Source organism: Sorghum bicolor, chromosome 4 (genome assembly GCF_000003195.3).
Source record: "Sorghum bicolor cultivar BTx623 chromosome 4, Sorghum_bicolor_NCBIv3, whole genome shotgun sequence".
NCBI classification, from domain to species: Eukaryota; Viridiplantae; Streptophyta; class Magnoliopsida; order Poales; family Poaceae; genus Sorghum; species Sorghum bicolor.
The window spans coordinates 67,709,825-67,723,986 of record NC_012873.2 but is presented as its reverse complement, the minus strand read 5'-3'; the positions used below and the strand labels follow the sequence as shown (position 1 = coordinate 67,723,986).

Below are 14,162 nucleotides of genomic sequence, written 5' to 3'. Positions count from 1 at the left end.
AATAATAATCAACCCCATCTCATTCCCATACACTGGCAGTTGGCACACTCCAATATCCATCATTACATATACTAGTTTCACATGCATTGTTAGCATAACCATCTACTCCCTCCATCCCACTAAAAGCGTCGTTTTTAACTTTCAGTCTTTTTGTTTAACCGTTCGTCTTGTTCAAAATCTTTATATAAATATTATTTATTTTGTTATGACTTGTTTTGTCAATAAAAAATACTTTAACAATAAATTATTTATTTTACTATTTGCAAAAAACAATGAATAAGACAAATAGTCAAATAAAAATTCTAAAAGTCAAAAACGACATTTTCAATGGAACGAAGAGGGTAATCGATAAATCTTATAAAACTACATCTAAAAAGTGTCGCTTTATTCTAAGGATAATAACTATGTCCAAAGATCTATCCATGTAACCAATAAGTTTATCCTGAGACCTTGTCGCGCTAAGCACACTGCAGGAGGTCCTTGTAGCTACAATAAAGATGGGCAGTAGGGCAAAAATCCCATGTCCATCTTCTCCTTCCCTCTAGTTTTCTCATATTTGGTGCCTTTGCGTGCAACAGGGTAACAACCTACGCATGCGGCACACCCACATCTGGCTCAGAAGGGCGATAAAATCGCCATGTTCATAGTGCCTCATCTAATTCTCCCGAAGCGAAGCACTACCAAACAAAAACTTTACATTCAGGCCTTGTTTAGTTCCTTCTCAAAACCAAAATTTTTTAAAATTCCTTGTCACATCGAATCTTTAGACACATACATGAAGCATTAAATATAAATGAAAATAAAAAGTAATTATACAATTTATCTGTAATTTACGAGACGAATCTTTTAATCCTAGTTAGTCTATAATTGAACAATATTTGTCACATACAAACGAAAGTGCTACAGCAGTTGTTTTCCAAAATTTTTTGGAGCTAAACAAGGCCTCATCATCCCAAGTGCTACTACTCCAGTACATTTCAAGAATGTTATGGCCATACATCGGGATAAAACTCCGGTGAACTATTTCTTTTTGTGCCTCAACAAGCTATGTTTAAGGTACTTTAAAAAAATGTTTAGGCTTTGTACATAAACTGTGTGTGGACTCACTCATGCCATGTGTTGTGCCATGGTTGTCGTGTGGTTTCGTGTAAACGGCCGCTTTGAAGGGCGTGCCAAAGACGTTGTTAGTTGGAGCAGTTAGTTAATTCCTGACGCTGCCCCCACAAAAAAAACATTTTTTTTACACCAGTACCTTTTTTTCTCAACAACAAAAAAGGTAGGCAGGCTTCCTATAGAAACATGCCAAAGACAAAAAAGGTAGGCAGGCCTTGTTTAGTTCCTTGGCGAAATTTTTTCGCAATACTGTAGCACTTGCGTTTGTTTGTGGTAATTATTATCTAATCATGGACTAACTAGGCTCAAAAGATTCGTCTCGTAAATTTCGACCAAATGTGCAATTAGTTTTTATTTTCGTTTATATTTAATACTCCATGTGTCTAAAGATTCGATGTGACGAGAAATTTTGAAAAGTTTTTAGATTTTGGATGGAAGTAAAAATGGAAAAGCAGCAGTGACACTCTCCTCTCTCTCTCTCTCTCGTGCTGCGCGGCGCGGACGGAGAGAGATAGAGCGGACTGCAATAAATTTGTCGCGTCCGGCGATCCATCTCCCACCTCTGCCCTGACCTCCCTTCCCTCGTGCTCCTCCCGTCACGCTCATCTCTACTCCCCGTGACGACCAGGAAGGAATTCTTCTTCCTCCGTCCTCGCCCCGTCGTCTTCTCACCTGCGTGCTGCGTTCGCGGACAAAGTGAGGAAAAAAAAAGAAAATCTGAGCGTAAACAAACATTCTGATATATTAGTATATTATAAAACAAAAGGAATGGTCTTTGCCTCGCAGCTTCTTGGTTGGTGACACTGCGGAGCCCGAGCCTCAGCCTCGCAGGAGGAGACGGAGAGCGGAGGAGCGGGAGGAGAAAGCCACCTTTCTTCCCGTTTCAGACAAGCTCCCAGCTTTGACCGCCGTTGCTGCTGCTGCTGCTACCGTGTGCTCCCTGAGTCCCTGTTGCGTCCCGGATCGGAGTTCCCCTCCGCACGGGACACCGCCGGGCCGGGCGTCTCCACTCCCCTCGGATCGATCAGCCCCCCCCACCGCCGCCGCAAGATAGGCAAGGTTTGTTGCTGCTAAAGGCCTCTCGCTTTTTCCATGCTTTCTGCTCTAGTTCTCTTTATTATGCTTCGTCGTGTCCTGTCCGTTCTCACCGGTTTTCGCGGAGATCAAGCGCCGGTTCCAGGCTTGGGGTTAATTAAGGTTGATTCGGTTGGATTTAAGGTTGTTCGTAGTTCCTGGTTTGATTCTTAGTCTTAGGGTTGTTTCATGACTGATGCTGGCTGCTATTGCGCTCCCCTCCCCTCGTCCTTGCTGTCTTGCGCTGCTCTCCTCGTCACGGCTGCAGACCTCTTGCGCATGCCATAGATTCTGCTACTTCAGTCCAAATTAAAGGCATGATTTTTGTTTGGCCCGGCGCTGTCTGAATTTGAGGTTTCTTTGGGCTTTGTACTGATTGTCAAAGGCTCCCTTTTTTTATCAAATCTGTTACAGTTGAACAGCCATGGTTGCTGGCTACAGAGCCAGTTAGGTTCTCACTTCAGCTTTCATTCAATTGTGAATCAGTAATCATGTCAATTTATCTCCACTTGCTGCATCTAAAAAATTACAAACATTTTTACCATCTGAAAAAAAAAAATCTGAACTTGGTTGCCTGTTCTTGGCCCACACCACCTGTTGCCGAAACATTATTCTGCATGACCCCAGTTATGTAATCTACATTTGTGTTTTATGAGGGAATCCCTAATTTATTCCCACTGCATTGCAGCAATGAAGTGCCTGCCTTTCTTGCATGGAGATGCCAAAGAGAAGGATCCTGTCACTAAGTCGGCCTCTGTACGGTCCATGAGCACAACATCAACGGAGCGCGATGTCCGCTCCGGTTCTGACTTCACCTCCTTGAATGTTTCCGACATGAGTGCCGAGTCAATAAGGAGGACACAGTACCCCAGCTTCACTGACCGCCCGCCTAATCTGAGGGTGTTCTCCTTTGCTGAACTGAAGAGTGCCACCCGCAACTTCAGCCGGTCTCTCATGGTTGGCGAGGGTGGCTTTGGCTGTGTGTACAGGGGTGTCATCAAGAACTCTGACGAACCGAGTGAACGAATTGAGATTGCTGTTAAGCAGTTGAATCGTAAAGGACTTCAGGCAAGTGTTTTCACCATCTTATGTTTTCTTTTTTTTTTCCCTAGAATATGTATGAGAACTGCATATCTTTGTATCAGGTAGAAAATAATTAGAGTTTACAACACAGGCTGCCATAGTTTTTGCCAGTTCTCACCATCTTTTCATTCCATACCATTTAAAACTAGCAAGCTAGTCTGGTTATTGTTGAATGCACTTGAAGTTATTAAAGTATAGCTACATACAAATGCTATTGCTGTCGTCGTCATTCTGTAGAAGATCTATGAGCAGTCTTATTTGGACCTAGTTATGGATTGTCAAACTCAGCATAGCGGAAATAAACCAAAATTTTTCAGTCATCATTTTTTCTTGAAAGAAACCATCAAGTAGGTTCACCTGCTTCAGGGAATGCACACTAATTTATTTTACTTTTCTTGCATTTACAGTTCCATGCTCATTGTTCTAGGTTTAGTGAGTCAACTGTTGCCATATAGAAAAGTAGAAAACGCTAGTAGACAAAATAGAAAGCCAAGCATACCTCGAAATCCTTTCAATCCCACATGCTTGATGAGTCATTTTGAAGTCACTTATGCTGGAATCTAAGTCTTGCTTCCTGTACTGATTCTAATAAAATATGATCTTTCTCCAGGGGCAGAAGGAGTGGTTAACAGAGATGAATGTGCTTGGAATTGTGGACCATCCAAACCTAGTTAAACTAATAGGCTACTGTGCTGATGATGATGAGAGAGGAGTACAACGGCTTCTAGTGTATGAATATATGCCTAATGGAAGTGTGGATGATCACTTGTCGAGTAGGTCAACTTCTACTCTGTCATGGCCAATGAGACTAAAAGTAGCTCTTGATTCTGCCCGGGGACTGAAGTATCTGCATGAAGAAATGGAATTCCAGGTAACTCATTTACTTTATGATCATTGAGACTATAACACTTGCACAATCTGAAACATCTGTGGGACAATAGCACTGCATCTGTAGTTCTGTACCTCACACAAGGAATAAATGAAATACCAAACGCTGCAGTATGTTTTAACTGTTACATAAGTTATATCTACCCTCTAAATTTAAGATATTCATGCAGGTTATTTTCCGAGATCTGAAAACATCTAACATTTTGTTGGATGAAAACTGGGATGCTAAATTATCAGACTTTGGTTTGGCTAGGCATGGACCGGCAGAAGGTCTGACCCATGTCTCCACAGCGGTATGCACAATTACAAGCCGACAGTTTGTTACATTAGCGTATTTCTATTGAATAGTGTTTAATAGTGTTTTGTATCCCTTTGCTAAGTAGGTACTAGTATCCTGACAGTATTCAATTGATGAAATGTGTTATTACTTGAATAAAAGAGAATTGTGATGAAGAAAAATAGGCAACGAGTAAGCTCTTTGAGTTATAATTCCATAACACTGTTGACCTTTTGTGCCAATGAAATTGGATACGAATTATCTTTTTTATTACTTGCACAAGTAACCTCTTAATGCACATAGTTAGTTTCTGTACCAGACATGAAGAACAGAGTCAAAAAATTTGCGAATGGAATTGAAGTAATAGAGAGGTTTGATTACTTGAAAACATTGCAAGTACTATATTCATTTCTCGACCAGCTTCAGAATGTAGCATGTCACTGTGTTCTACGCAAATTACTCGAGGTTAAAATATACAGAAGTCACCTCTTTTTTTAGTCGCAGGTTACGATAATTCAATTTTAAAATGTTTGTTCCTAGTTTTTTAGGAAACAGGAGGGGTTGTCCCCTACTGATTATATATTTTTGGGAGAGTTTTCTGCAGTCAAAAAGAGCAGGAAAGTAGATTTAGTTGCTCAATGGATGACCAGAGCAAATAGTATTTCTAGACAGCTCTCTGCATCTTGAAAGACATGGTACACTTCTTCATAACAAATAGAGCAGGACATTATTAAAGACTGTTTTTTGTTGCCTAGTTACCAGCTACGATAACAATTTGCCATTGATAGTTTTACGTTTATGTCCTCTCCATGCCATTTCACTAGTTAGTTCCTAGAGCAGCCTGAAGTTGACATCCATCTGACTATCATCCTCTGTTGTTATGTTTCATTTTTGAACAGGTAGTTGGGACTCTAGGCTACGCAGCTCCAGAGTACATGCAGACTGGACGCCTCACCGCGAAGAGCGACATATGGAGCTACGGCGTCCTTCTGTACGAGCTCATCACAGGCCGCCGCCCCATCGACAAGAACCGTCCAAAGAGCGAGCAGAAGCTTCTGGACTGGGTGAAACCATACATATCTGACGTGAAACGGTTCCCCATCATCGTCGACCCACGGTTGGAAGGGCACTACAACCTCAAGTCCATGACGAAGCTGTCTAGCGTGGCGAACCGGTGCCTGGTCCGGATGCCCAAGTCCCGCCCAAAGATGAGCGAGGTGTACGACATGGTCCAGAAGATCGTGGACAGCATCGGGACCGGGCCGCCGCAGCCCCCGCTGCTGCACTACCGTGGCTCGGCCTCTGACCCGGCCACCAAGCGCGCCAAGAAAGGGTCTCTGAGGACGAGGCTCCGGGAGTTTGGGCTCGGCTGCCGGAACATCGTGCAGCGGGGCTGGAAAGCCTGAGATCGTGAAGAACCTCTGAGTGAGTCTGAGGAGGCGCGGCGTGGCTCCGGTGGTGCTGTAAGTACAGTAGCTGTTCATAGAGACGGTGGTAACAGTTCCACCGTGTAGTGCTTGGTTGGTATAGAGTGAGTTGATGCAGATGCATGCATACCAGTTGAGAAAGACAAGGTGCACAGTTGAGTGGTGGCGTTCGTGTAGAGTAGTGCTGTGTCTGTGTAATTCACCTGGTTTTGACTCCTGTGGTTAACACAATGTGTGAGCTGCGATATGGTGAGCTATAGGGGGGGCCCTTGTGTTTTCAGTGCAATTTTTTCTGCTGCCTCTTCGTCTTCTTGAGAAACCCTTCAGTAGCATTAGAAGTCTGCTTCGGTTCTGCTCCATTGATTCAGATTCCCATTCCCGTGTATGCCTTTTTTTTGGTAGAACCTTCTATGCCATTTTTGACTGATGGGCAGGGTACCCTTGTTTTATTTCTTCGTTGACTGATGGCCTTGTAACCAATAAATCCACCCTCTTTTCGAATCGTGGACTGCGATCCTCCCACTCCACCCTTCTTTTCTAACCGTGGACTGGGCTCCTTTAACGGGCCCTAGGTCACAGGCTCGCTCCATCCACCCTCGATCTTTGCGAGATCTACATAACCTTGCCCTATCCACCTCCTCCTGTTCCATGATGAGGGAAGGAGAGAGAGAGAGAGAGAGAGAGAGAGAGAGAGAGAGAGAGAGAGAGAGAGAGAGAGAGAGAGAGAGAGAGAGAGGTGAGATGCTAAAAGATAGGAGAGAGTTTGGATGAGAAGGGTGAAGTGGAAGAGAGATGGGAGATAGAGAAATGACAGGGATTGGATGCAAAACAAAAAAGAGAGAAGAGAGATGCAACATAAAAGAGGACAACAAAGAGGAGCTTGGTGCGTGCTTGCTACTTGGTGCATACCTCAAAGGTGTGGAGGCAGGCCTCTCCCTTGATTCATCATACTATGTTTTTTTATCGGTCTTGACCCACAACACGATGAGGTGGAGATCGAGGACAAGAACATATCCCAACAATTAAAGGTGGAACTCCACCTAGATTCATTGTTTCGCCTACCCGTTCCTTCATTGGCCTTGACCCAACACGATGAGATGGGAATTGAGGACGATGATATAACTCGATGGAGTGGAGGCAGATCTCCGCCTAGATTCATCGTGCCCACCCCGCCTATTCCTTCATCTTCATTGACCCACACCACAATGAGATTGAGATCAACGGCGGCAACATACCTCGACGGCGTGGAGGCGGATCTCTGGCTAAATTCATCGTGCCCACCCACATATTTCTTCATCTACCTTGACCCACATCACGATGAGATTGAGATTGACGACGGTGGCATACCTCGATGGCGTGGAGGAGGATCTCTGCCTAGATTCACCATACTTGCCTCACTCTTCATCTACATTAACCCACAACACAACAAGGTGGAGAGAGGCCGGATGCCAACATACCTCAATGGTGTGGAGGCGGATCTTCACCTAGATTCACTATGCTCGCGTGCTCCTTCATCTGCCTCCACCTAGATTCACCATGCTCGCCTGATCCATAGCACAAGGTGGAGAACGAGGATGGTGGCATACCTCGACAGTGTAGAGACAAAGTTCCACATAGATTCACCATGCGTGACTGCTCCTTCATCTGCCTTGACCCATAGCACAACGAGATGAAGAATGAGGACCGCTGCATACATCGACGATGTGGAGGTGGATCTCCATCTAGATTCACTATGCTCGCTTGCTCCTTAATTTGCCTTAGCCCACAGCACGGCGAGGTGGAGATCGACAACGGTGGTCGTGGGATCATCGCTTCCTCCATCCACCTTTGTCCAGATCTACATCATCTCACTCCGCCGCCTTCTCCTTGGGCAAATTTGCAAGCCAAGGAAGGAGCAAATCCAAAAGGAGAAAAGAGGGAGAGGGAAATTAATGACGAGGTGATGCAATGGTAGTATAGAGGAGTGGCAAGAGAAAAGATATATAGAAGAGAGATAACGAGGAGGTGAGGCAAAGGCGAAAAGAAGAAATAAATGATGTCCATTAATGTGTCTTACCCATGCGTTAGGGTGGATATAGATAGTTGTTTTGGTACTCTATTGAAGGATGTGTTAAAAACGTACTACGCCATAAGGCCCGTCTCAATACATGTTTCATGAGAGTGTCATGCACATTAAATAGGGTGTCATATAAGTAAAATTGCTGACTTGGCAGGGTCATTAAATGAAGGAGTTTCATCAGATGAGAGAGGAGTTTCATCACCACGAAACTCCTATGGCTCGGTTACCTAGTTTATAGTCTTGGTAACTGTGCCATAAAACTATGCATTGAGACGGGCCTAAAACAATGTTTCCGGAGGAGTAAAGGTAAGCAGTTGAACTATTGAAGTTGCTTAAAACAATTGTCAAAGACCAAAACTATAATGGTGGTCTTATCTAATCTAGGTAGTGGTAGTAGCATAGAAGAGAACAGAATTTGAACTAGAACTAACTATTTCTCGGTCTAGGATTGTTCGAATAAAGCATGTTTCATTTTTTTTTCGAAAAATATCTAGTCCATGAACGTTCCATGGCCTGTACTGTATCTGGGCGACTTTTTTCAGACCAGGCTCGAGCCACACACTAGGTTTTTTTTTCCTCGAAAGGAACACACTAGTTTTGAGTGTAAAAAATAATTGAAATAAATATATCTAGCTGACTTTCAGATTGCGTTTCGCTGTGCAGACCCTGTCCACTAAGCCGTTTGGGCCGGGCCAAAAATGCTCGGATCCAATTTATATATATCAATGACACAAAATGTAGTAATTTTTTTTTCCCAATAACACATGAGGAAAGCGCATAGCATCGAAGGAAATTCTCTCCTCCTCGAGCCCGTTGTGTGTGATAGATAGCGGAGTGATATTGTTTGTGCAAAACAAAAAAGATTGCTATTTTTCTCGCAGCACAGAAGGAATTGGAAAATGGTTTGAGATTCAGGCGAGATGTGACCTGGGGGTGACCGGACTGCCGTCGCAGGCGGCCAATCCGAAAGAATCGGCGGTCTATCCTGAGCTCAACTTCAGAGCGATCTGACGCCGATGATGGGCGGTGGTACCATTCTTTAGATGAGATAAGAAGGAGAGACTCGGCGGCTGTGGCTGCGGAAAGAGACCCGCCGTCTTGTCTAACCGGGAGAGAAGTTAGTAGTGGAGGTGGACGGAGGAGGATGCAGACCTCACCTCAACAATCTGGTAGCGAACTGCCCAACTGAATCCGTGGCAACATTCCCATCAGATGGAAAGCATATGCTTGTGAATCCATCTCCCAGTTTCCTCAAAGCCGCCTTTGTGCAATGCAATCGAGTGGTGGTAAGGTAGGTAGGATGCACGGATTTTTGCCCAGCTCAGGTGTCCGATTTCCTATGCCTGTGTGGCTAGCTAGGATGCTTTGCTTGGCAGGCCAGCAGCCATCGTCGTCCAAACATGGAGGAGAGTAAATAAAAGGTAGTTTCTGAAAGAGAACTCATGGTGTTGCTCTCGCTCTGCACTTTGTGCTGCTCTTCTTAATTTCTTATTGCTACCTGTAGCTGTAGCTGTAGAGTAATATACTCTCTCCATCCTTAAAAAAAAAATGCAATTCTTACTTTTTCAATCAGATTTTATTAAAAGAAGTTACTAACATTTATGATACTGACGAATAATTATTATTGAATTAGTCATGGACTGTATTTTCTTTCATATTATACCTATTTGAAGTCTTAAATGTTACTATTTTTTTTTAAAAAAAAAACTTAGTTAAATTTACGAAAGTTTAACTCAATTCAAACCTACAACTGTAGTATTCTTTATGGGACGGCGGCGGCAGGAGAAAGAAAGCTTCTGCTGCCTGGCTACACTCGTTTGGCCCTTTCCGTTCCATCAGTTTCAGACGTCAGGCTTCTTCCTTTGTGCGACACCACACGATATATATTCATATATACCTCGAGCACAAGTGAACAATTCTGCGGAATTTGGGGTGGTGGGCAGGCAGGCATTGAACGGCGCCTTTCACTTTCAGTGTTGACAACTCCGGTTCATAGCCTCGGCCCGCGTGTCGAACTCGGAGTCTACTACCATATCCCTACCAGTGTTCATCAGATTTCTTGGGCGCTAGCTTTGCTTTTGCTTTTGGATGCAGAGAAAAGGAGGCATACGATACACATGCATGGAGAAAATCCGTTTTGCCTCCATCATCATCTTGCATTGGCTCTTGAGTCTTGAGACTTGAGAGAGCAGTTGCACATGGTTCGGGACCTTGGGTACAGTATGTTGCTTGTTTATAGCATTCAGGGCATTCAGAGGAAAGATTCGAGCTTTCTGGATCAATCAGCATCAGAAATGGCAGCTACTACTGTTGCAAAGGAAAGGAGGAGGTGAGGATGAGTGTACACGTACGTTACCCTGATGAGCTGAATGACAAAGGAAACCAAAGCCAAACCCTGCCTGCTTATCCCTGTGCCGCGGCAGCTGCTGTATCTGTATGCATGCAATCCAATCCAGATTCCAATTCCAGAGGGAATGGAATTTCTCTACAGTGCACTGGCAACAGCAATGGCGCAGGTGCCCGCCGGGGGCATGTCTCTGACCCTGACCCTGACCCACGCCCAACCCAATTTAGGCGAGGTTCCGCTCCGGAGGCACGCACATGGCGTGCCCTTGTCGTCTCTTGCACCCATCGCCGGATTGCATTTGCATTTGCATTGCGAGGATGATGGCCAAGATCCTGCCTGTGCCTCCTGCTTCAAAATGCTGGACCGACCTCCTGCAGCGCCCAGCCCAGCTGGATGCATGAGATTCCCTCTTCTCTGTGTCTGAACCCTCCTGCCATGCCACAAGCTCTGCTGAATTTGGAGAAGCTATTATCTGTGCTGTGAGTGACCACGATCGCTAACAAAAGCAAGAGAAACTTTTTTTCTTTCTTTCTACCAAATTGACTGTTTTATTTATTATGGTGTTTGTATGTATGAGATGGGTAGCTGTCAAGGGGCAAGACTGACGGTAGCCATAACTCCAATCCAAAAGGGCAAATGCGTGTCACTGTCGGATTGCGGTGTGCACCCATCATCAGAGCCTGAATCGCGGCACCATTCATGCACTTCGGTTCGGTTTTTCCCACCTGTTTTCCTCGCGCCTTTCGCTCCACCTTCCTCTCCATCGCTTAAAATTAAATAAAACCGTCCAAAAGCCGACCGAATTTTGTTAGGTTCCGATGAAACCACGCACAAAAAAGGCAATGTTTTTCTGAAACTAAAAGGCAACGTTTTTTTAGGTCAGAATTCAGAACAAACAAAGACTCTTCTCCAGTTGTCGATCCTATCGTCGTCAACTCGCCATCGGACCTTTGGATGCATACTTTTGCCGTTTCCTCTCAAAACCAAACCGCCGTTTGGCTAAAAAATCATGGCTGAAAGTACTATTCGCTGATTTGTTGCGAATGTGGCTCAAGCGATCGGGGTGTTAGAAAGAAGCTTGCAGATGAATCCTCCTGAGAGACCATGAATGATGCATCATTCTAATCTGGGCCAGGAGCTCCAAACAACATTTTCGTAGATATTATATAATAATCTGGCAATCTTTTGTTCCGTCGAGGGTTCGAGGCATGCACTCCTCTGAAAAATCTAATAATAACTCTATGGGCCACGCAGCCTTTGGAGGCGCCAAACCGGCGCCGGCCGGCCGGCCGGCCCGCCGACGGCGACGGCGACGGGTCTCATGACGGGATCCAGTAGCGTTGGATCCAGGTCATCGTTGAATAAGATCTGCGTGCGGTGCCGGTGCGCGGTGACCGGATCCTCTGCTTTATTTCTCAAGATCGGAAATAATCCTTGCTTCATGTTCAGTTCATATCGCTTTCAGGCAACAGTCAAAAGCACGGGATCGTTTGCTGAAGCACGGGATCGTTTGCTGTAGGATAGTACCTAGACAGCATCGTCGTCATGGCATGGCATGCACCCTCTATAGTAATCGCAGCGAGAGGGGTATGTACCAGCCATGGCGTGGCCCCGGGACTGAAATGAAACCACACACGCCGGCAGCTTCAGCCTGCGAGGACGACCAAACAGGGCTCATGAAATGCATTCATGGACGTTTGCAGAGTCATCAACAGCTCAACGTACACAAACACAGCAACCTTTTCGTTGCTGTTTGTTGTTGATGATGATCGATGATGCAGGATCCGAATCTGCGCGCGCGTGCTTGATTTGTTCAAGCAGGCAAGCAGCGCTGCAATAATCAGTTCTCATGATGCAAATGCAGATGCAGCAGAGACATAGCACGGTACAGTATCTTGTAGTCAGTTCTTTGAGGAATGAGATGGAGATGTGAGATAGATGCAGCAAGCTGGAAGCTGGAAGATGCATGTCAGCTTGGTCATGGGATGTAACCCCCCAGTCAGCCTCTCGCACGACGTGATTAGAGTCAAAGTTAAGATCCACAAGTTACTAATAGCATTATTAGTTTTATCAGTTGATGCTCAATCTCTCGCACGTGAAACAGAGCAGCTAGCATCATGTTTTTTTTTCCTTATATATAATAATACATACACCCTCCGTACATAAATACTGGCTATGTATTAGCCTTCCAGCATCAAAACAGCCTCAGATTGTAGATTTTTTTTCATGAAATTAAATTAAACAGTTTCATCAAAACATCATCTTTTTTTTAGAGGCTGTGGCGTTTCATGAGGAGACAAGGTGACGACTGCAGAGTGGCCATGACGATTGACGAGCCGAGGGGCCGAGCCCATCCTTACGATCCGCAGGGCCCGCCGTCTCTGACAGCCGTCAGATGCCGAGCAGAGCGCCCAGATTCCCTCGGTGCGCGAGTGAGCGCCGCGTCGCCGCCCCCCGCTGACGTCAACGCCACGCTGACACTGACAGCCCCGGGCCCTCCGCGATTCCCCTGGTCTGGCGTCACGGTCCCGTGGTGCCCGCAGGAGTACCATCCAAATGCACACACCCTATGCAAAGATTCCTTGCTTCGTAGTATATTTATTTCTAAGAAAATTTCTCGCTTCATTTGAGTTTATTAGTCAAATCTACTAGCTATTCAGCAGTGATTTTATTTTATAATAAATCAATCAAAGTATTTTTCTATCATGACTTATCAACTAAACGAACAAGGCGACATCATGAGCTAATTATTAGCTAACTAATTTTAGTTGAAATTAGCTCTAGGACATTCAAATAGGAAGGTTAAAAGATAAATTATTTTTTTTATCAAGTCTTCAAACTAGCTGTTAGCCAAGTAGCTAGTCAAACTATAGCTAATTTAAACTACTTTTTTAGCACAATAATAACTAGTCGTGTATCAAACAGCTTGTAAAATTATTTTTCCCTAATGTGATATAAGGGTCTACCCTACCAACGCTCCTGCGAGTTAGGGACCGTGCAAAAGTCATGAAATCAGACTTTCTAATTCTGATTTGAGATCTTTCTATACTTTTTGGTCCTTTTCTCCATTACTTAGTAGAGCCTTCAAATCTATTTCAATAGACACTAGCATATAAGAACTCACTTTTTAGTCAGCCATATCCATGGTCACTCCATTTGAAATAAGCTATATATGAGAGATGAAGTACCATAGATGGTGCACGGAAGGAAGACGGGACGTCATGAGAATGGGAGCTATACTAAATGGAGCACGAGAGGATGGGATGGCCGTCGGCGAACTAGGGAGGAGGACCACACCAAGTTAAGGAGCTTCACTATGCGAGGGAAATAGAGTTGGAACGAAAAGAAGAACAATGAGAGTGAGTTGGTAGGGGGAAAAATTAACAACATGTTAAAAGGGTGGACCGTGTGTCCCTAAACTTATTAGGGATTTAAGAAAAATAAAATTCATACATGTAAGTGAGATCCCTTTATAAATTCAGGAGATGCTATATATTTAACTCTAAGGAAAAAAACTTGAAGCCACAAAAGATGGAAGCTTTTTAGTCTTCTCTTTGTGTATGTATCTAAGAGCATCTCTATGACACTAGGTAAAATTATATTCTAAACTACAAGATTTAGCCATTGTGTAAAAATAAAAAAACTCATTCAAAACATAGAGTTTTACAAGAGCCTTTATATAGGATAGCTAGTGAGGACGACATGCTATATATGACAAGCGAAAGTTTAGGAATAACAAACTTGCTATTTTAACAAACCAAATAGCACACCTGTTGGACTTTAGTTTTTGCTTTAAAAATGTAAAAATAGCCTAGATAACATGGATAACATATTTGTTGGAGTTGTTCTAATAAAGCCAAATTGTTTGACCGATATTCGACAAGGACCTAAAGT

The 14,162-nt window shown here is 44.1% G+C and overlaps 1 protein-coding gene across 1 annotated transcript; it reads left to right on the top strand.

Moving 5' to 3' along the window:
- On the top strand, positions 1,625 to 6,221 carry LOC8055319 (probable serine/threonine-protein kinase PBL19). The gene is made up of 6 exons (XM_002454746.2): positions 1,625 to 1,809; positions 1,900 to 2,172; positions 2,876 to 3,255; positions 3,881 to 4,141; positions 4,329 to 4,451; positions 5,335 to 6,221. The coding sequence occupies exons 3-6, from the start codon at positions 2,878 to 2,880 to the stop codon at positions 5,839 to 5,841; spliced, it is 1,269 nt and encodes a 422-aa protein (XP_002454791.1). The 5' UTR covers positions 1,625 to 1,809; positions 1,900 to 2,172; positions 2,876 to 2,877; the 3' UTR covers positions 5,842 to 6,221.

What these genes read in the sequence shown, in the direction of transcription:
- LOC8055319 (XM_002454746.2), top strand. Translation starts at nt 2,878, where the DNA reads ATGAAGTGCCTGCCTTTCTTGCATGGAGATGCCAAAGAGAAGGATCCT. An exon ending in TGAATCGTAAAGGACTTCAG is followed by an intron (nt 3,256 to 3,880) that starts GCAAGTGTTTTC and finishes ATCTTTCTCCAG; the next exon opens with GGGCAGAAGGAGTGGTTAAC. An exon ending in ATGAAGAAATGGAATTCCAG is followed by an intron (nt 4,142 to 4,328) that starts GTAACTCATTTA and finishes ATATTCATGCAG; the next exon opens with GTTATTTTCCGAGATCTGAA.